The sequence below is a fragment of the Megalobrama amblycephala genome, linkage group LG7, assembly GCF_018812025.1.
Source record: "Megalobrama amblycephala isolate DHTTF-2021 linkage group LG7, ASM1881202v1, whole genome shotgun sequence".
Taxonomy (NCBI): Eukaryota; Metazoa; Chordata; class Actinopteri; order Cypriniformes; family Xenocyprididae; genus Megalobrama; species Megalobrama amblycephala.
Genome location: NC_063050.1, coordinates 2,896,160 through 2,918,350, shown reverse-complemented (window position 1 = coordinate 2,918,350; position 22,191 = coordinate 2,896,160). Strand labels below are relative to the sequence as shown.

Below are 22,191 nucleotides of genomic sequence, written 5' to 3'. Positions count from 1 at the left end.
CGTAAGAAACTGTGTCCACAGCTCAATAACACAGGATCACTGAAGAGTTCAGTACATACAGGACACTACAGGTCACCCACCAGAGAGGTATGAAGAAGGGAAAGAAAGAAAGGAAAAAAAAGAAACAGAGAAAGAGAAAAGAAACAAGGAGCTTGAGCAAAAGTCATTCTTATGCTCAGCCATCTATTTTTATGAGGAGTTAGAAAGGTGAATAAAGACTGGGAAAAAAAAAAAATCTTTATGTAAAACCTCCTGTTTTTTGTTCATTTAACTTCACTTAACTTTGAGGAAGTAATTTACAGTGACTTATTTAAGTTGTATTATTAAGTATTTTCAGCTTGACAAATTTAATTTAAACTTGCAATTCAATAGTTGTCAATACTCAAGTTAATGTTCATGTAACCTAAAGTGGCTTATTTTTTTAATTCCACCAATAAATATTTATTTTATTTAAATTGTTATTTTATGTCAGGTGTAAATAATTATTTTATTTCAAATGTTTCAGTCATGTTTCAGTTGAGAACTTTATTCCATTTAAATTCATTTCTACTGCAGATAATAATTGATCTGATGTCAGCCACTGAAACATCAACTACAAATCAAATCAATGACATTTAACTAAGAAATAATTCAAATTAGGTTAAATGAACATGAGCTGTGTATTGAAAACTTGTAAAAGTGAACTTAACTAAACATTCCAAGTTCAAATAACTACATTTGTCAAGTTGAATATACTTAAATGACATATGAAATGAAGGAGAGCAGACAGTGTGAGTGTGACGTCTGTCCACAGACACATGCTTTAAACACACTAAATCACTGCATCATCTCATTGTTTAATGTTTACATAAAAGATAGACAGATAAATATAAAATGTAACATGTCAAAGTAGCAACAAAACAAAAAACAAACACAAACTGCTTAGATTTTTTAGCTAGCAGACGTTTTGCAAAGACAATAGAAAAAAATGACAACAAAACATAAATTCAATTTTAGTGCAGCAAAAGTTTGTCATTATGTTATATCAATCATTAAAGGGATAGTTTGCCCAAAAATGACAATTATGTCATCATTTACTCAAACTCCTTAAACTGATCCAAACCTGTATATTTTGAAGAATGTTTATAACCAAGCAGATCTGGGGCACCATTAACTACCATAATAGGAAGTATTAAATAAAATAAATAAAAGCCAGTGGTGTCCCAAATCTGTTTGGTTACAAACATTCTTCAAAATATCTTCCTTTGTGTTCAGGAGAACAAGGAAATTCATACAGGTTTGGAACAATTTAAGGGTGAGTAAATGATGACATAATTTTAATTTGAAAACTTAACTTGAACAGAGAGAAAATACATTAACAGTAACAGTGTGTGACAATTAAGCAGGACAAAAGTGAGCCTGTGGATCCTCTGAAACAGTGAGGACATCAACACTAGCTTTTATAAGATCTCACCAAATGAAGAACCAGAGTGTTTCTACAGACCATCACCTTTGATGAACTGAAGTCTCCACTGACCCACACACACATAATAACAGACAATACATGATACCAGTGACCTAAAAATTGGGACGGCAAAATGATTGAAAATTAAAAAATTATGAAATGTTCAGAAAAAAGAGCCTTTTGCAACTTATCTAGCTCATGTGAATATATAATAGCTATAGCTATTATAATTAGCTGTCCTGTTTAATGGAGAGTTTAAGGGTACTTTAGATGATGTTTGAACACTTTGGATGATGTGAAAACATTAGAACATTTGCAGTACATTCTCGACAGATTGATGCAAATGATTTTATGTGCTAGAAACAAAACCAACTGTTAAAAAAACTAGATATAAAAGTGATTTGAGGATCACTATGTATTTTGCCACCTCCATTGCGCTGCTGTTACCGAGCAACAGGGTAAACAGCTGTTGCTTTGACTGCACAAATGCACCATGATGCAGACCCCCCAAAAAAATAAAATGAACACAGTCCAGCAGGGGCAGGGTAGAGGGGGGAGCAATTGATCTCTGGTTTGGACCAGGCAATGGAAAAAGTGTGAAAGCACCCTAAGAAGCTGCATCAGAACTGCCTCACAAAATATTCTGAATTTCCAGTAATTCATTCATATTAGCAAAACAATGTATAATCTTATCAATTACATCTATGGCAAGACTAATCAGCTTTTAATTTGAACTTGCAATTGCACAAGCATCACAATTTGAATTAATCACAATAACCTCTTCATTGAAATTACCTTCCACGGATGTCTCTGAGGTTCCTCACAGCAGGTTGTTAAATCTGACACAGAGACACTGAAGAATCTGGATAAACCAAAAATCCAGCATAGAGGGGTTCAGTGAATGTGGTGTTGAATGTGTGTAAGTGTGTGAGTGTGTGTGTGTCAGAGACACTGTAGAAGGACAGAGTGCCAGCCGACACGTCCACATACACTCCTACTCTGTGAGAACAAGATGAAGATGGGGGAATGTTTGTGCTCTTATTATCATGCCAGACCGTGTAATTATCATCACAACAGTAAATATTCCAAGACTGTTCATTGAGTCCAAACCGACAGTCACTGCCTACTTTCTTGTTGATTCCTTTATATGCCACTGCTACATGACCGTATCCACTCCATTTAACCTCCCAGTAACAGCGTCCAGACAGACTCTCTCGACACAAAACCTGCTCACAGTGCTTAAATCTCTCTGGATGATCAGGATACGGCTGATGCTCTTCCACTCGTGCCACCTTTCTGTTCTCCTCAGACAGGATGAGTTGAGTGTGTGCTGTGTTTGGATCCAGTGTGAGATCACAGGCATCTGAACACAAGAAGAAAGATCAGAACATCTACAACATCATTAAATATGCATAGGTGTGTTTGTTTGTGTGCATGTGTGTTAGAGAGAGGACGGACTTACATTTTCTCAGTCCTGGTGTGATCCTGAAATGTCCTCCATGGTCCAAACTATACAGAGACAAAAACAATGTACAATGGACTGATAACTAACATGCAATGAATTTGATTTACTCTTGTAAAAAAAGAGCTACAGCAGCAGCGTTTGGAGAAAGATGATTAAATTCTGCATTTGAACTTGATAGACTCAACACAGTTAAAAGTATGATTCAAAAGAAAACGCATAGCATTAGTTTCCCTGTTACGGAAGTCAAGCATGCAGCATTATTTTATTTCTTTCATTATTTCTCATTATCTCAACACAAGTTGTTTTCACGTGATCTAAACATTAAAAAACCTAGTTGTGATCATGAGAAAACAAGAAATAAAAAATAATAATTAATGGCCTTTTAGGTTTCCATACTTGTGAAAGCACCCTAAGAAGCATTACGCTACATTCACGAGGCATCGGCATTAACGTTTCTCATTTACTTTGAATGGATGACGACATGTGTTGCTGAACTGAATTGTGGGTTCCGTGGCATCGCTTCACTTCGTTGTTCACAGCAGAAGTTGAAGATTTCTCAACTTTTCAAGCACCAACGCAGGGGTCAGCCAATCAGATCACAGACGCTAGTTAATTGCGTTCATGCAACACCGGAAAGTAATGTGATTGGCTGTTATCCCTATAACAGTCGCGTCAGCTCAAGCTTCAGACACTCCCTCCATCAAGCGTTGATGCCCACGCCCCGTGTGAGTGCAGCATTAGTCTGCTGCATCAGAACTGCTTCAGAAAATATTCTGAATTTCCAGTACTTCATATTAGCAAAACAATACATAATCTTATTCTGGTGCTCTGTCTGTGCGCAAGATACTGGCGCGCATCTTTCTGTGAGCCATGTGTCACGTAGACAGAAAAATCACAAACAGCGCCTTCTCTTTTGTCTTGTGGTGCTTGAATGATTTAAAAGAATCTGAATGAATAAGAGCCTGATCATATAATGTAACGGTAGCCAAAGGATGACTGAGAAAAAGTTATGCTGCAGTCATTGAGTTAAAATATTTTTAACACATTAAACAAACAAAAAATAACTCAAATGTGTTAAGGTATTAACACAGCATTAATAATATACACAAAAACAATTTCTTAACAAAAGATTAGTCCAATATGATCCAAATAACATACAGATATCACAATTACCCCACATACTTGAGTATCTGCAGAGAGCAGTTTGGATCCTTCAGTTTGTCATGGAGCAGCTGGACTCCTGATTCTCCTGGGTGATTGTAGCTCAGATCCAGCTCTCTCAGGTGTGAGGGGTTTGAACTCAGAGCCGAAGACACATAACCACAGCCTTCCTCTGTCAACATACAGCCTGACAACCTGTAGATGGACACACACACACACACACACGTATATACATAACCTAAATATTTTGTGTGGCTTCCTTTGGCCTTGATAAATGGTTGCATTCTTGCTGGCATTGTTTTTATGTACTTTTCCATGTATACAGAATGTTTTCAGATTAAGCCGATCTCGTCCCCCATTGACTACCACAGTAGGGAAAAAAATACTATGGTAGTCAATGGGGGGGCGAGATCTGCTTGGTTACATTCTTACAAAAATCTTCCTTTGTGTACAACAGAGCAAAGAAATGTAAACAGGTTTGGAACACCATGAGGGTCAGTAAATCAAAGGATTTTCTTTTTTGGGTGAACTATCACATTAACATCCTAGTTTATATAGAGAAAATTATTGTAATCTTCAAAACTGGGGTAGACAACACATCTGTATCTGGACTCCAACAGATAAAAGTCAGGGATTAATAAAGACCTCCATCAGGAATCTGGAGATAAGACATAAAAAAATACACTACTACACACCTCAGTATCTCCAGCTGAAAGTCTGGACTCTTCACTCCATCAGAAATAATTTTAACTCCAGAATCCTGCAGGTCATTGTTACTCAGATCCAGCTCTTTCAGGACAGAGTTTGAGGATTGAAGAGCAGATGAGACAATTTCACAATGCTGAGCAGTGAGATTACAGCCAGCAAGACTATGGGAGAAATATGTAGTTGAACAAGTTAGCGTTACTACAGAGAAATTAACTTGTTTATAGTAAATATTCAAAATTTAAACACTCACAGAGCTTTTCTGCAGTTGATAACAGCTGGTATCAGTCTTCTTCTACCTTCATCTGATGTGTTGTATTTCTTGAGGTCCAGCTCATCCAGCACCTCCTCTGACATCTGAAGCATGTAGGCGATTGTTGAGCAGTGAGCAGGAGAGAGTTTCTTCTCTGAGTGTTTGTCTGAATTCACAAACTCCTGAATCTCTCTGGACAGAGTCTGATCTTTCACTTCCAGCAGACAGAGGAACAGATTGATAGATCTTTCAGTGGAGAGATCTCTATCTTTAATCTTCTCTTTAATGTACTGTGTGGTTTCTCTGATGCTCTCTGAGCTGTTCTCTGTGTGTGTCAGTAGATCCTGTAAGAGTCTCTGATTGGACTCCAGTGAGACTCCCAGCAGGAACCGCAGGAACAGATCCAGGTGTCCATTTTTACTCTTGAGGGCTTTATCTACTGCACCTTTAAGCAAAATTTGTATTGAAGCAAAATTCCTCAGTCCCTGCATAATTAAAATTACATGAAAGTAAAACACATAGAAAGCAGCAAGAAACTCCTGAACGCTCAGATGAATGAAGCTGTAGACTTTGCTCTGATGAATCACAGATTCCTCCTTAAAGATCTCAGTGCAAATCCCAGAATACACTGAGGCATCAGTGACATCTATGCCGCTCTCTCTCAGGTCCTCCTCATAGAACATCACATTGCCCTTCATCAGCTGTTTGAAAGCCACTTCAGCGAGTTTCACAATCACTTCTCTGTTGGACTGCAGGAGTTTCTCTGGATTTCTCTCTTCATACTTCTGATTCCTCATGTTGATCTGAATCAACAGGAAGTGGATATACATTTCAGACAGAGTTTGAGGGATTTCTGCACTCAGATCTTCTTTCAGGAGCTTTTGAAGCACAGTGGATGAGATCCAGCAGAAGACAGGTACATGGCACATGATGTGGAGGCTTCTGGCTCTTCTGATGTGTGAGATGATTCTGCTGGCTTGATGCTCATCACTGACTCTCTTCCTGAAATATTCCTCCTTCTGAGGCTCATTGAATCCCTGAATTTCTGTCAGACGGTTGATGTATTTGATGGGGATCTGATTGGCTGCTGCTGGTCTGGAGGTGATCCAGATGAGAGCAGAGGGAAGCAGCTCTCCTTTCATGAGGTTTGACATCAACACACCCACTGATGAAGTCTCAGTCACATCAGAAACTTTCTGAGCATCTGAAAACATCTGTGTGATTCTGCTTTCATCCAGACCATCAAAGATGAACACAACTTTACACTCCTCATAAATCTTTGAGTCCAGATCTTGAAGTTCAGGATGTCAGATGTCAGAAGGATGTCAGAAGTCGTGAAGACTGTACTGATGATCTCGGATCAAGTTCATTTCTCGAAATGGAAGCACAAACATGAAATCTACATCCTGATTGGCTTTTCCCTCAGCCCAGTCCAGAATGAACTTCTGCACAGAGACGGTTTTTCCGATTCCAGCGATGCCTTTAGTAAGAACAGTCTTGATTTGGTCTTTCTCTTCACATCCTGGTTCATGTAAGGCTTTAAAGATGTCATTGCAGTCAATAGGAGTGTCTTGTGAGTGTTGTATTCTGACTGTTTTCTCCATCTGTAAAACCTCATGTTCTTCACTCACTCCTTCACTCTCTCCCTCTATGATGTAGAGCTGTGTGTAGACCCTGTTCAGGAGGGTTTGATTCTCTTGGAGTTTGTTTCCCTCAAATAATCTCTCATACTTGTTCTTCATGCTGGTTTTGTGCTGGTCTTTGACTCTCTGCATTGCTTTAGTCTCCAGTGTGTGTGTCTGCAGGACTGCTTCAGTTTTGTCCTTCCTGCTGTGAGTCTGATAGTGTGATGTAGAGGACAGCACAGATCTGATCAGGCCAGGTATCTCCTTGCTGAAACAAACAAAAAAAAGACCTTCAGAAATACATTGACTTGAACCACTGTGCAGTGCCCTTTTAAATATTTTAGAGTACATTTAGCGTTTTTCATTGAGTCTTAAGTTATAATTCATGTGAAATACACTACACTAAAATAGCAAATAACTGTTTATACTAACAAAGGATCAGAGGTCACTAGTTCATCACTGAATCCAAGGGGATGCATCATGGATTGGTTACTCTTCAGAGACACACCGCTGGGTTCTGGAGACTCTGATCTCTTTCTCTTCCTCCTGATGATACTGACAAAAACATCAAAACAACTGATTTGTTATGACAACTGTAATGTTATGACATAACATTGTTTAGTGAGTAGTGGTTTAACAGGATTTAGTCATGTGCTCAAAGAGAACTCTTTAAACTGAGGAAGACTGTTCCACTAGTGAGAAACAGTGACAGTGAAGGTTCAGGAAAGTGATTTTGTGCTTCTCTGTAATAGTATCACCACTGGCCCACTACAGGCTTCTGGAATACACTGTAAATCACTTTGAATAAAAGCATGTGTCAGTGCTAAAATGGCCAGTGTCTTACCTGGGGTCAGAGGTCACTGTTCCATCACTGGATCCAGAGGGTATATTCCTCATGGATTGTTCACTATCCACAGACTCACAGCTTGATCCAGGAGATTGAGAATTCATTTCAGAGGCAGTGTCCTCATCTTCTCTCTCGTTATGGAGACTCATTTTAGTGTTCTTCTGTCAGGGTCTGGGTAAAGGGATGAGATGAGGATGCAAGAATGCAGAGATGGGATTTTTATATATATAAAAAAAACAAAAAAAAAACACACACACAAGACTCTGACACAGGACTGTAAACACAAGGAAAATAAATAAAGAGAACAAACAAAGCAGGTAACAGAGGACAGGTGAGGCAAATTAACCAATAATCAGATAACAAGAGGGGCGGGATCAGCCAACAGACAGGAGAGCACATGGCACAAAGAAACAAACATAACAAGCCATGTGCTCTCACCTAGGGCTGTACAATTAGTCGTATTTTTGATTTCAATTTCGTTTTTGGCTTCCAACGATTATGAAAACAAGATAATCGAGGTAAAACGATTACTGTACCGCTGCTGCATTCTGTTCAGCACACCTTCCTTTCCTTCACAGTGGTGCGCTTTTATTCCACCCTAACCCAAACTTAACATCAAAATCAGCCGAATAAGAAAGGGATGTAAAATGCAGTCTACTGTTGCTAAACTTTGGGATGTGCTTTATATTAAACATAAACCGTGCTATTAAAAAGTGCATTAAGCTGTGAAATGGATTCTGTTCCCTAAGCAAATGGCCGTCCAAACTTTCATGAAACAGTTGGAAGATTCCAAAGAGCCCTTTACATTTCGTTTTCAATCAGGTAAGACATAAAGTAATAAGTAAGAATGCAATGAAATAATGGGACTGAAAAGTAAACTGTTCTTTTCAAGAGTGATAAGTTGATACATTTCCTATTATTATTATTATTATTATTATTATTATATTACAATCATATTTCTGTTTAATTTTTAATGATAACTTTTAACTGAACTCATTTAGAGTCCAATCTCTGAGTTAGATTTACTTTATTGATTACAGCAGCACTGTGATTCTACAGCAGAAGATCAGCTTTATCAATATAATCTGAAGGATTTCTTAAAAGTCGTTCTTAAAAAAAAAATGGGGACCAGAAAACATATCCATTTGTGTTCAACGGAACAAAGAAAGTCATACAGGATAAGAACAACTTGAGGGTAAATGATGACAAGTAATGCAGTGAACTAATGTTAATAAATGAAACTTTATTGTAAAGTGTTACTAGTGTCTTTTTTTACGAGAAGTGCATGTTACACTTTTTAATTTAATGTTTATTTTGAATTCTAAAATAAAAAGTATATTTGATATTAAAAATCCATACTTTGTGTCATTAAGTATTTGTTTCAAAATGAACATGAAGTGAATATTAAGTGAACACTGATAGTGATACTAGTTAACTACAGTGATAAAAAATATCAATACTTTTTAATAATTGAGGTATTGTTATTAAATGTTATACATAAATCCTATCAAATCCATGCAAAAATATTATTACATAGCCTACGTACATATTACATTCAAATTACACTAAAACAACTGTACGTGACGTGACTCTAATAATTCCCGCTCTAAATATGGTTCGCCTTCACTTCCGGCCTGAGACGCGTGGCCTGGCTTGTGTGTGTGTGTGTGTGTGTGTGTGTGTGTGTGTGTGTGTCCTCCTGAAACTGGTACTGCAGCTGGATATAACTAGTCTTACTCGCGTTTGTGCAAGAATCAACAATCACTGACTCTTTAAAATTGTTTCTATTGTGATCATAAATACAAACATAATTTTACTTCTAATATGATCATCATATCTACAATAATGGTCTTGGAAAAAAGTTTTCAAACTCAAAACGATATTCCTGACCTATACATCTTTAAACACACGACGTCTTTCCTTTTATGTTTTTAATGATAACTATTATATAAAACGAAGATCTCAGGAAATCAAAAGTAGGCCTAATTTATTTAAACACGTCAATCATTAACGTTTCCGCCATTTTGTTATTTGGTTTTAGTTATTCGAAATGTTTAAAACCCCATGTAAAGAAGAGCATAAACCTAAATAACAGCTCATTTGTATATGTCTACATAATTACATCAAGAATTTAAGCTTTGAACTCACCTCTAAATATGTGGCTGTTTAATTACCCAATGTAACATGTTTAAAGCCTCGGAATGGCGTCTCTTCTTCCTCTTCTTTACTTTCGTTTCTACCTGGTTAAGGTGTGTCTTGTTTTGTAACTAAACAAACTTACTCCCTCTAGTGGAGCAAAGCGTCATCACAGGTTTAACAGGACTGCATCCACAATACTTGTGTGTGTGTGTGTGTGTGTGTTTTAACTTAAAGTATAAACTTTGTACTTCATGTGTCAGTACTCTTTCACTAACAGCATTCAGACGATCTAGACCAGGGGTGTCCAAACTGCGGCCCGCGGATGAATTTTAAGCGGCCCGCAGCTTGTCTATTAAAATATATTATGTGTGGCCCGCCATGCATTATTTACAAATCGTGCAGTTTCACAATGTCAACACAAGGTGGCAGTACTAGATTTTAGGCAAGGGAAACATTAACGCACCAAAAGCGGAACGAAACAGCGCTACTTGTGTGCATCGCGCGACTCACAAGCTCACAAATGTGTTTACTTGCTGAACGTCTCGAGACCACCAAACAGCTGGTGAGAAGTGTTCAAGTTCGGCGTAGAGGTCTCAGGTACAAGCTGCAAATCTCTCTGTGATTTAATTCAACACTAACGTGCAAATCAGGAGAAACATTGAGCCGATCCAGTTAGAATACTTTTAAACCAACAATTCACCATGGATTTACTGTGGTAACACTAACTGTAACCATGGTATATTGTCAGAAATTTAAGTTAATATCTTATTTTATTTAATGTTTAATGTAGACTTGTATTAAATGCCAATAAGGCCATATTACAGACTATTTATGTCATAAACTTGCAGTTTTGTGCATTCGTATTTATATTAAATGTGTTTATAGACTAAATACCTTAAAGCCTTCTAGAAAGAATATTTTTACTTTTTACCATGTAGCTAAGTGACGTGTGGTTTTACCTGTGGTGATCTAATTAGAGTACTTTTAATTTAAATAAGAATACTTTTAATTTAAATAAGAATAAAGTTCTAACTCAGTAATAACATTTAAATTTCACCCTTTAAAAACGAGGTTAAGTTTTATAGATATAGTTTGTGTATTAAATTTGCATCTGTGTCCTATCTCAAAATACTCTACTGTCAGCTCAAGCTTTTGTCAAATCTGTTATGATTTCAAGAAACAAAACATATAGGCCTAAAGAAAAAAAAAAAAAAATTATATATATATATATATATATATATATATATATATATATATATATATATATATATATATTTATATACCGGCCCCCAGATGTGTCCACGACATCGAATCTGGCCCCCTTTTAAAAAAGTTTGGACACCCCTGATCTAGACAGTTTACAGTTTTAACATGACAGACAGTCAATGTGATTCACAATGTGCAAACAATTTATTGAACAAAACAAGTAACCCAGTGTTACACTGTTCAGCTGTTACAGTAAAGTGACATTTTCTTCTGATCTGATGCTTAAAAGTTACTTTCACTGCTGAAACAATGGAATCAAGTAGATTCAGTCAAATTAATTCGACTAAAAACACATTTCGGGTTTTTAAAAACAAAGGAAAAAAGAAATAAGAAATATAAACAGATAACTATAAAATCTAACAGGTCAAGGTTACACCAATTTAAAGCCAAACATATGAATTGCTCAGAATTGTAGTTTTAACTTTGCAGAGACAAGTGTTAAACACAGAGTGGGGTAAAAATGACAACAAAACCATAAAATGGATAATTCTTGACAACCCAACATGATGAAAGTGAGTCTGCAGATCCTTTAAAACAGTGAGGACATCTACAGTAGCTTTTATAAGATCACACCAATTGAAGAACCAGAGTGTTTCTACAGACTATCACCTTTGATTCACTGAAGTCTCCACTGACTCACACAATAACAGATGAAGTTGGGTCAAAAATTGTCTGACCAACTTAATTTTAACTGTTGATTGGATATACACATTTTTGCAAGTTTACAAGCACACATGTTGGTTAGGTGGTTGGAGCATGCGCGTTGTAAATGTGGATGTTGGAAAGACTCTGGCTCAGCTGGGACTCGAACCAAGAACCTTCTTGTTGTGAGGAGACAGTGAGCCACATGTGCTGCCCTTTGCAGACTTTTTTTTTTAAATGTTTATATGTAAAATAAAATGAAATTAAAAACATTTAAAGGTACAAAACTCTGGATAGATGCTGAAATGTACAACATACACAACATAATCCTCAGTGAACACTGCTCAGTGTTTATATGTGTCCAATCTCCACAATGTTAGAAACACTGTAACAGTGCTGAAGTTAATGAGACAACTAAGAGATCAAATAGCTGATGGTTGAGCATTTGGTAAAATCAGTTCCAAGTAAAAGGCATTAAATCTCTCAAGATCTCAGCAAAAAGGACAATTAAACAACTCCACAACCGGCATTACCAGCTTCACTTATTACTAACCAAACTGACTTTATTTCTGTCAGACGTCTACAGAAGTTCTTATAGACAATTAAAAGAGGTTTAGATGTTTATGTTTCATTTGAAGTCACCATCGTGGTGGAGTGTATTTGCTTTAGTTGGGCTTGTCCTTCTTGTGTTAGCTTTTATTTGGCTGTTGTAACTGTGTGTTCATTAGACACATTTGTTGTAACAAAGAAATCCAAGATAACACAGAATCAGGTGTCATCAGCTCTTTGTTGAGAACAAAGTCATCATAAAGTGAATATCTAATGTTCTGTTTCTAATTGTGTTTGGTATTTATAGCTTATTTTAAAATGATCATGTATCCTGAAGGTGGATAAAAAGCACAAGTGTTTTATAATGTTTCACACACAGACATCATCAAGATTTTGGATATGAATCACAACAACGGTGACAAAACTAAAAAGCTTGGGAATCAAGGATGACTATTAAAACCACCCATCATGCATTGCAGTAAGAAGATTTTTTAGTTTTGTTTGTCACCTTTGTTGTGATTTATATCCAAAATCTTGATGTTTGTGTGTGACTTCATGATATGCTTCAGTATGTTTTTATTATTGACTGTAATTTTTATTCTTTTTTACATTAAAAAAACGTTTTCAGTTTAAAAAACTTTCAGAAAAAATGTTTTCATAACCTAAAGAGAATGTTAACAAAACGTTCTGACAGCTTCTATTTGTTAGCTGGGATATTCCCATATATTTCTGTTCTGTAAGGGCTGAAACAGTTACGACATCTACAATAGCTTTATAAGATCACACCAAATGAAGAACCAGAGTTTTGTTGAACTGAAGTCTTGACTGACTCACAGAATATCAGATGATACTTTCTTTTTCCTCAGATGTTCATTTGCTTTATCGCTCATGACAGAATTATCACTATAACCACTACAAAAACACCCAAGATTAAGATCAAGACTCTCTCTGTGAACGATAGTTTCTGTTCAACAGTCACAATAACTTTAGCTGGGACGACACGCAGAGGGACAGATTGATCTTCTGGGATCACAAAAGGAAAGAGTTCCTTCTCCACTGGCACTCTAGTAAATCCTGCAAGAAATGAGTCACTCCTGGCATCAGAAAAGCTCACCTTCCTCCAGTGTTTCTGATTCTGAAAGATCAGAAATAAATCATTATGATCGAAGGGAAAATAGTCAATCTTTACTCTGACTACCTCTGGATTTCTCTTCATGTTTAATCTGGACATCCCAGTGTCCATCAATATGTACGAGTCTCCATCACGTCTGAGACCCCAGAAGCCATTTTCAGGGGTCAAAGGTTGCACAACAGATCTTTCCACCGATCCAAGACACACTCCTAGTGTCCAGTGCCGACTGTTTCCCACCTCAATATCCCATGAGTGAACACCATTAGCATATTCCACACTCCCCAGCACCACACGGTTCCTGTGCAGAGGAAGAGCTTTGGGCTGAGGTCGTGATGAGGTCACAGAGGTCAGATCATCTGACACAGAGACAACATTAGGTGAAGATGTGTGTGGATTCAGGATCACAGGATCTGAGCAGAACAAAAAAATTAGAGGCGTGCATTATCAAGATTTTAGATTATGAATGAATAAAATGTTACCACAAACTGCTTTTGACAAGAAATCATAGTATCATGGTTGCAGTTGCAGTTCTGGTGCCTCCGTCCCAACATGCTCAGCATGTTTTACACGCTTGCCCCGCACCAGAACTACATAGGTCATTATCTGACATTTCACGCAGCTGACTGATGAAGAGTATGATGCAACGCAACAACTCACTGCATGATGAACCTATAGTTCTCATTTACATCATATGATATTGATTTTGCTTAATTTTGTCAATGAAAATGTCTGAGCAACACCGTGGCATTTAAATTTCTGAATCTGCACCATTCATAAAGCGAACCATTTACTTCAGCCATTCGAACACAACAAATGAACGAATGTTACCTATGCAGTAAAGTCTATGTAGTGTTTTATTTTACATTTGTTTATTTAACCGACTGTGACTGAATATAATTAAAGAATTAGATTAATTTACTTTAATTATAATTAAAGAAGTTCATTTTATTTGCATGTTTTATTGCATTTTATACTTTACATCTTTTTTTCATATTTGCCCACCCTTACTATGGCCTAAATGATCTGTCATTCTCCTATATATTATGGAACACTGTAAGGCAAATTTTTTAGAAATTGTAATTTTATTTTGCCATATTGCCCATCACAACAAGGAATAGTCATTTATGTTGATAAACTTTGGTAGTTCTTACAGGTCTGAACTAGAACTCACAGTAAAGGCAGACGTCCTTCATCTTCTTCCACACTTGGTACTTCAAGTTGCCCAGATATTTGGGAACATCAATAAGAGCTACTGCATCTGGGAGTGTGTAATTAGCTCTAAACACACACACACACGCGCACACAGACTCAGGATTAGTTATGAATTTTAATTAAAACTCATGAATATTTGAAAAAAAAAAAACGGTAATAAAGCAGAAATGAGAAATACCTGTTCATAGTTCCATCATAATTCTAAGAAAAAGCACAGAATACACCATGTTAATATGGTTAAATGTAGGCCTAATAGTCACATTACTACTTATCCGACCCTTAAAAAAACCACATCCCAGATAGCAACATTGTGTTGGCCCAGATCCGGCCCACATCTGGCACATGTGACATGGACCCAAGCACCAAGTTAAACCAAGACATGACTATTCATATTTTGTTTAACCAATTAGTCTACAGACCTCAGCTGGGTGTATCTTGAAAAGCTAGTTAAAGTTTTGTAAATAAACCTCTGTGAAAACGAGCCTCACCTTAACATACTTGGAGATTTTGCTGTCTGTAACGTACCGTTCTGTAATGTCAACAAAATCTTTTCAGCTGAATGAAGAGCTTCTTTCAGCTTCCCCTTTAAAGATAAACACATATGTTCACATAAACTTCGGTTGAAATCTATTTGTAATTTTAATGAACTGGGATGTGATACCCATTTAATAATTATACATAAGAATATGTAAGAAGCATCACACACTTTCTCACCTTTTCTCACGTTGTCGTACAGTCTGTTGTAAGGGCAGCGTTTCGTGCCATTCGTGTTCATGTTTCTTACATGTTGCACAAATAGCCTTTCCATCTGTTTGACAGAACAGCACAATCATCTCTCCATGTGTCTGACACTTCAGTCCTCCATCTTTCCTCATGTTTTGTTCTCTCAGGTAGGAATCACAAACGTTTCTCAGTCTCAGATTGGACACCAGTGGCAGCGGGGAAACCTGTCGACAGACGTAACATCTTCTGGAGTTGCTCAAGATCCAGATAATAATTGATCTGATTTCAGCCACTGAAACATCAACTGCAAATCAAATCAATTACATTTAACTAAGAAATAAGTCAAATTAGGTTAAATGAACATGAGCTGTGGTATTGAAAACTTTAAAAAAAATGGAATAACTTGAAAGTAAAGTGAACTTAACTAAACTTTATAAGTTCAAATAACTACATTTTTCAATTTGAAAATATTTGGGGGCGCACGTGCGCATATCACGGAGTAGTCGCCTTTTTCTGAGCTCTTCTCCATTGACATCACATTTTGAATATTTTTTAAATTAAAGTACCGTCAATCCACTTCACAGTCGATATTGATTTACTGAGAGTCAACTTTAGTAAGTTGTCTTGAATATTTAGTGAATTTTAAGTGTGTTCAGGGTGATTTTCGTTACTTCGCTGACTCGTTCTGTCAGGAAAATGGCGTCTAAGAAATCCTCAAAAACGGTTGCAACTAAGGAGGATGCCAACTCAGGTGATCCTATTTCACAGGGAAATGTGAATGCGATACTTGCCGCAATCGGTGCCCAAGGGGATGATTTAAAAAAGTTGATAGAGGATAAGATGACTGCATTGAGTGCTCGCTTGGATACGTTGGATGCTACGCTGGTCAACATGCAGTCAGAACAGGCCGACGTTAAACAAAAAATGGTGGAGATAGAAGGTGCCCTGAACGGTACTGATTTACGCCTTGGAGAGGTCGAAAAGGTGTGTGAAGACTTGCGTGTGGAAAACAAATCTCTCTGGGCTAAACTGAACGATTTGGAAGGACGTTCTCGAAGGCTGAATCTCAAATTTGTGGGAATAAGTGAAGGTGAGGAGCGGGGGCGCCCATCAGTGTTCATTTCGGACTTGATTACCGAACTTTTCGGTCGAGACAACTTCCCCAAACCCGTGAAGATTGACCGAGCTCATCGGGCGCTGTTACCCAAGCCGTCTGAAGGCCAGAGACCTCGCACCATTATCGCACGGATCCACAATGATCGGGATAAAGACTTGATCCTCCGTTTGAGCCGGGATAAGTTTCCTCTGGAATATAAAGGAAAGCGGATTCATATCTTCCCTGATTATACACCGGAGGTGACAGCGCGGCGACGTGCTTTTAGCTCGGTAACGAAAGCTCTGCGGGAGGCTGGGTTGAAATGGTCCCTGCGTTTTCCAGCTAAACTGATGCTGCACTACAACGGTCGCGAGCTCTCTTTCGAATCTCCGGGAGAGGCCAAGAAGTTTGTGGATAACTTGTCAAATGACTCAGCGTAGCCTCTAAGTATGCTTTTACTCAGCTTGGTCTGAGTATAGACTTTGACTAATGGAAGTGGACTATTTTTTAAACATTTTGTTAACTTTCACTGTGGTACGTGATTCTGATTACTGATTATTTGTGCGACGGAGAATTCCTTGTGTACTCCGGAGTAGCTACTCCTTGTGTGTTTTTCATAATTCCTGCTCTTCTTTGTGGCTAAGGTAAGCTAGTTAGTCTTGCACTCTTGTTGTCTCCGAGATGATGGGGAATACTTGCTGCTTCGGTTCATGGAGCAGCGTTGGGGAGTTCGTGAGTTCTTTTTTATGTTTTCTGTTGCACCAGATAATGCTTATTCTTGCTACGTTTACTGATTTTACGTTTGCTAGGTTTTTGAAGATGATGTATGACTGGCACTATTACTAATAATATTAGCAATGCTGGAGTGAATATTACATTTGTTAGTTGGAATGTAAGAGGAATGGGGCACCCGATTAAGAGGGGGAAAGTGTTTTCACATTTAAAGTCACTGTCGGCTGACATTATTTTCCTTCAAGAAACCCATATTAGACCCAATGAACAGACGCGGCTTAGGGCAAATTGGATTTCGCAAGTTTATCAAGCCACTTTTTCGTCTAAAGCTAGAGGTGTGGCTATACTTTTTCGGAAATCAATTCCTTTTCGAATGCACTCCGTGGTGTCTGATCCTGCGGGAAGATATATTATTGTATCCGGATCCATTAATAATTTCCCGATTACATGTGTTAATGTGTATGGGCCGAATATAGATGATCCTGTTTTTTTTAGGAAATTATTCAGGCTCATTCCAGACACTAACTCGACCAATTTGATAATTGCTGGAGACTTTAACTGCTATTTGGATCCCCATCTCGATTGTCACTCCTCACAAGTTCCTCCTTCTTTTCAGTCCGTAGGGGTTTTAAATAATTTGATAAAATCCATGAATCTTGTTGATGTATGGAGATTACTTAACCCGACTGCCCGTGATTACTCTTTTTTTTCTCGCGTTCATAACTCCTATACACGTATTGATTACTTTATTATTGATTCGAAACTCATTCAGGGGGTGACCCAGTCCAAATATCATAATATTCTCATTTCTGATCATAGCCCTATTTCTATGGGTCTGAAAATTTCGCTGCCAAAAGTGCAGTATTGTTGGCGTTTCAATCCTCAACTATTAATGGATAAACAGTTTCAGTCTTATATGTCTGAGTGTTTAACCCAATTTTTAGAGACCAACGATAAGGGAGATGTTTCAGACTCTTGTTTGTGGGAAACCTGTAAAGTTGTGTTAAGAGGTCATATTATTGCATATGAATCTTCGTTGAGGAGGGAAAAGCGTAGGTGTCTGTCTGAGATAGAATCCATACTTCCATCTTTAGAACAAACTTTTCGTTCATCTAAAGCTCAGAGTGACCTTAACGCTATTCTTAAGCTGAAATATGAATATATCTCTATTTTGAGCGATCAGGTTTCTAATTTGTTAATTAAACTTAAACAGAAACAGTTTGAATTGGGAGACAAGGCAGATAAGCTTCTTGCCACCCAATTGAGGGGTGCGCAGGCCAGTAGGGCCATTCTTCAAATAAAATCTCGGAATGGTACTTTATTAACACATCCTAAAGAAATTAATAATCGTTTTGTTGAATTTTATAAGCACCTTTACTCTTCCAGCTGCTCTGAGCTGAGCAATACAGGGCATCAATTTCTTGATTTGGTGGACTTTCCAAAACTTAATGAAAGTGCCAAAAAGGAATTAGAGGAACCGTTTACTCTCTGTGAAATTTTGGAGGCAATTAACTCCTTCTCTAACGGGAAAGCCTCAGGCCCTGATGGGTTTGGTGTGGAATTCTATAAGGCTAACTCAAATGCAATTGGTCCTTTGATGCTTAGAATGGTAAATCATTCGATTGCAAAGAAAATATTTCCAGATTCTTTTTATGAGGCACATATATGCCTTTTAAAGAAAAAAGACAGAGATGTTACAGAGCCCTCTAGTTACAGGCCAATAAGTCTCCTCAACTGTGATCAAAAAGTGATTGCCAAGATTTTGGCAACACGTTTAAATAAACATGTGGCCTCGTTAATTCACACAGATCAAACTGGCTTTGTCCCAGGAAGATTTTCTTTTTTTAATTCACGTCGCCTGCTAAATATTTTGTATAGTAATCAGAGTAAGAGTTCCAAGGCAGCTGTTCTTTCGTTAGACGCCGAAAAGGCTTTTGATCGTATTGAATGGAGCTATATGTTTTCAGTTTTGGATCGGTTTGGCTTTGGTGAGAATTTTAAACTATTGATAAAAATGCTTTATTCTTCCCCCAAATCTGCAATACTTACTAATTCGGATAGGTCTTCTTTTTTTCCTCTTCAACGTGGTACACGACAGGGCTGTTGTTTAAGCCCAATGCTATTTGATTTAGCTTTAAAACCCCTGGCCATCCATCTTCGTAATCATCCTGGGATCAGGGGTATATCATACGGTCGTACTGAGGTTAAGCTGTCCTTATATGCAGACGATCTGCTTTTATATTTGAGTGATCCTTCTTTTGCTTTGCCATTTTTAATGGAATCACTTGAGGCCTTTGGCTCTTTTTCTGGTTATTCTGTTAACTGAGAGAAGAGTGTATTCATGCCCTTGGGTGAAGGGCTGGATGCACACTTTTTGAGGTCATTACCCTTTAGAATAACAGAGGATCACTTTACTTATTTAGGGTTAGTTATTCCCAAAAAATTGAAACATATTTTCAGTTTGAATTTCACGGAAGCTATAAATAAGTTAAAAATCTCTATAGATAAATGGAGGGTCCTTCCATTATCTTTAATTGGTCGGGTTAATGCCATTAAAATGGTCTCTCTGCCTCGATTTATCTATCTTTTTCAAAACCTGCCTATATATTTGCCACATTCTTTTTTTAAACAATTAGATTCTATTATTTTGCCATTCATTTGGGGTTTTAAATCTCATAGAATTTCTAAGGCCCATTTACAGAAGCCGAAGGAGTTAGGTGGTTTAGCACTCCCCGATTTCCGTCATTATTATTGGGCTGCTAATGCAAGAGCTATGATGTTCTGGCGGATTAGCGATCAAGCTGCCGATAATTTGATGGATACAGACCCAAAGTGGCTGTATATTGAGGCTAGGTCAGTTGTTGGATGCTCCCTTGCTGCTATTCTTTTTTCTAATCCTGTATCTTTAAAGAAATTAAAATGTAAGAATTCTGTTGTGCTCAATTCCATCAGAATTTTAAAACAAATGAAGACCGCATTGAATATTAGGTGTCCTTCTGTGCGCCTGCCCATTTGTAATAATTCTAATTTTTTGCCCGGCCTGTCGGATAAGGTATTTTCACTGTGGAGAGGCAAAGGACTAACCACTGTCAAGGACTTTTATATATGTGATAAATTTGCCACCTTTGAACATTTGTATAAAACCTTTGATCTTTCCCAATCACATTTTTTTCGATATTTACAAGTGCGCCACTACATAAAACATTCTTTTACTGAATTTCAGGATTTGCCTCAGGATCACTATATGTACGATCTTTTGGGCCAACCTCCTGTGGGCAAACATTTGGTTACACAATTTGTTTCTTTGTTTGTTTCTCATTCTGCAGTGTCTTCTGATCACCTCAAAGTAGCATGGGAAAATGATATTGGAACTAATATCTCAAATGAGACTTGGGAAGAGGGACTGAAACGAATTCATACCTGCTCTATCAATGCCAGATTACAACTTATACAATTTAAAGTATTGCATAGGTTACACTATACCAAAACTAAACTCAATAAAATTTACCCTTCAGTTTCCCCATTATGTGACAGATGTAAGAGCTCAGATGGCACGCATGCTCATACTTTTTGGTTTTGCCCTGAGATTTCTGAGTTTTGGAAGAATATTTTTCAGTGGTATTCAAATGTTTTTGGAGAAAATATCAGTCCAGACTTTGAATTAGCTTTGCTTGGGTGTTCTGATCTTATACTAGCATTAACACATTCCCAGCAATTGTCTCTTATGTTTGGTATGGTGGTAGCTAAAAGGGTGATTTTGATGGAGTGGAAGTCCACGCTACCACCCAGTTTTCATAAATGGTTGGCGGAGATGGTTGCTGCCCTCAAGCTCGAAAAGATTCGCTTTTCCAGGATTGATGCTTCTAAAAAATTTGATAAAATCTGGGGCCCCTTCCTTAGGTATCTGTTTAAGAGTTGAATTTGCCTGTGCATTCATGTAAATGGATAGCTTCACTGATGTATTTCTTCACTCCATGTTTTGTTTGTTTTATGTATGGTTTTGTCTAAGATGTTTATTTTTCATTGTATCTGGTGCCTGTTTATGGGGGGTGGGGGGTGGTTCTCTTTTGTTTGTTTCCTTTTTTGTGTGTATAATATATTTATGTAACCATTGAGATTTTCATCTGTTTTATGTTTATATAAAAACTGTTATAAATAAAATTAAAAAAAAAAAAAATTGAAAATTGAAAATATTTAAATGACACATGAAATGGAGAGCAGACAGTGTGAGTGTGATGTCTGTCCACAGACACATCTGAGACACTGCTTATGATTTATAGGGATTTAAAAAAAAAAGAAGGAGTGATTGGATTTTTATCATTATAGGGAGGTGGTGAACACACACTGCCAACACACATTTATGTTCAAACACCATGTAAAAGTTAATTTTGCATAATAGGTCCCCTTTAAGGTGGGCTGTGCAATAACTAGCGAAGCCGATGGCCTTGTAACTATATTGGGCTGGGTTACCTCAGCAGCTGAGGGGTTCAGCTACTGAAGCAGTAATGTGTACAGCAGGTAATACAGAGGAAGGCATTACTGATGTTAACATGGCAAGGGGTAGAATGACTGAAGTAAGTGAATCATTGAAGTAGAGAAACAAGAAGAAGAGAAAAAGAGAGACTATGAGACTGACCATTAAACATTATTACACTTATTATTAACCAGTTTGATTTGATTTCTGTCATACATCAACAAAAGTTCTTATTGAGAATTAACAGATGTTTAGATGTTAATGTTTTAATGAAAGTTTAGTTTGAAGTCACCATGATGGTGAAAAGCATTTCCTTTAGTTGGGCTCTTGACTCAATTTATTAACATTAATTTATCTCTGGCTGCTCCAACTTTGTGTTTGTAGAGCACATTTGTTATGGCCAGAGAAACTATGATCTGAGCTGCGTTTCTCAAAAGCATCATAAGCATAAGTTCATGATCAGTTTAGGCTTACAATACTTTAGGAAAAGCAGTATCATCAGCTTATTGGTTCTCAAATTGGACACGTCCGAAAGAAGTGGTTCTCGGTTGTGTACTGATGATCCAGAAACCGTTGCAACCGATTCTTGACTCGAGAACGAGAACGGTGACAGGCCGGGTACGTTCGTTTGTGTACACCACGCATGCTCACTCAGTATATCAGCTGCTCTGCTGCTCGGGCTTATCATCATCAATTCTCTTCACAGCAGGTTAAGTCAGTGTACTG

At 37.5% G+C, this 22,191-nt stretch overlaps 2 protein-coding genes across 2 annotated transcripts; both read right to left on the bottom strand.

Annotated features, from left to right (window-relative positions):
* Positions 1–979: 979 nt before the first annotated feature.
* On the bottom strand, positions 980–6,908 carry LOC125271569 (NLR family CARD domain-containing protein 3-like). Its single transcript, XM_048195645.1, is given in 5 exon segments — positions 980–2,807; positions 2,907–2,953; positions 4,092–4,265; positions 4,766–4,939; positions 5,029–6,908. Coding segments are annotated over 5 exon segments (2,700 nt in total). The 5' UTR covers positions 6,804–6,908; the 3' UTR covers positions 980–2,277.
* Positions 6,909–12,589: 5,681 nt separating this feature from the next.
* LOC125271572 (butyrophilin subfamily 3 member A1-like) lies at positions 12,590–14,715 on the bottom strand. The gene is made up of 3 exons (XM_048195653.1): positions 14,619–14,715; positions 14,400–14,506; positions 12,590–13,638 (listed from the first exon to the last, which is right to left on the bottom strand). Exons 1-3 carry the CDS (start codon positions 14,624–14,626, stop codon positions 12,983–12,985), a joined length of 771 nt encoding a protein of 256 aa, XP_048051610.1. The 5' UTR covers positions 14,627–14,715; the 3' UTR covers positions 12,590–12,982.
* Positions 14,716–22,191: the final 7,476 nt, after the last annotated feature.

Coding starts and splice junctions, on each gene's coding strand:
- LOC125271572 (XM_048195653.1), bottom strand. Junction 13,639..14,399: donor GAAGGACGTCTGCCTTTACT/GTGAGTTCTAGT, acceptor TGTTCTGCTCAG/ATCCTGTGATCCTGAATCCA.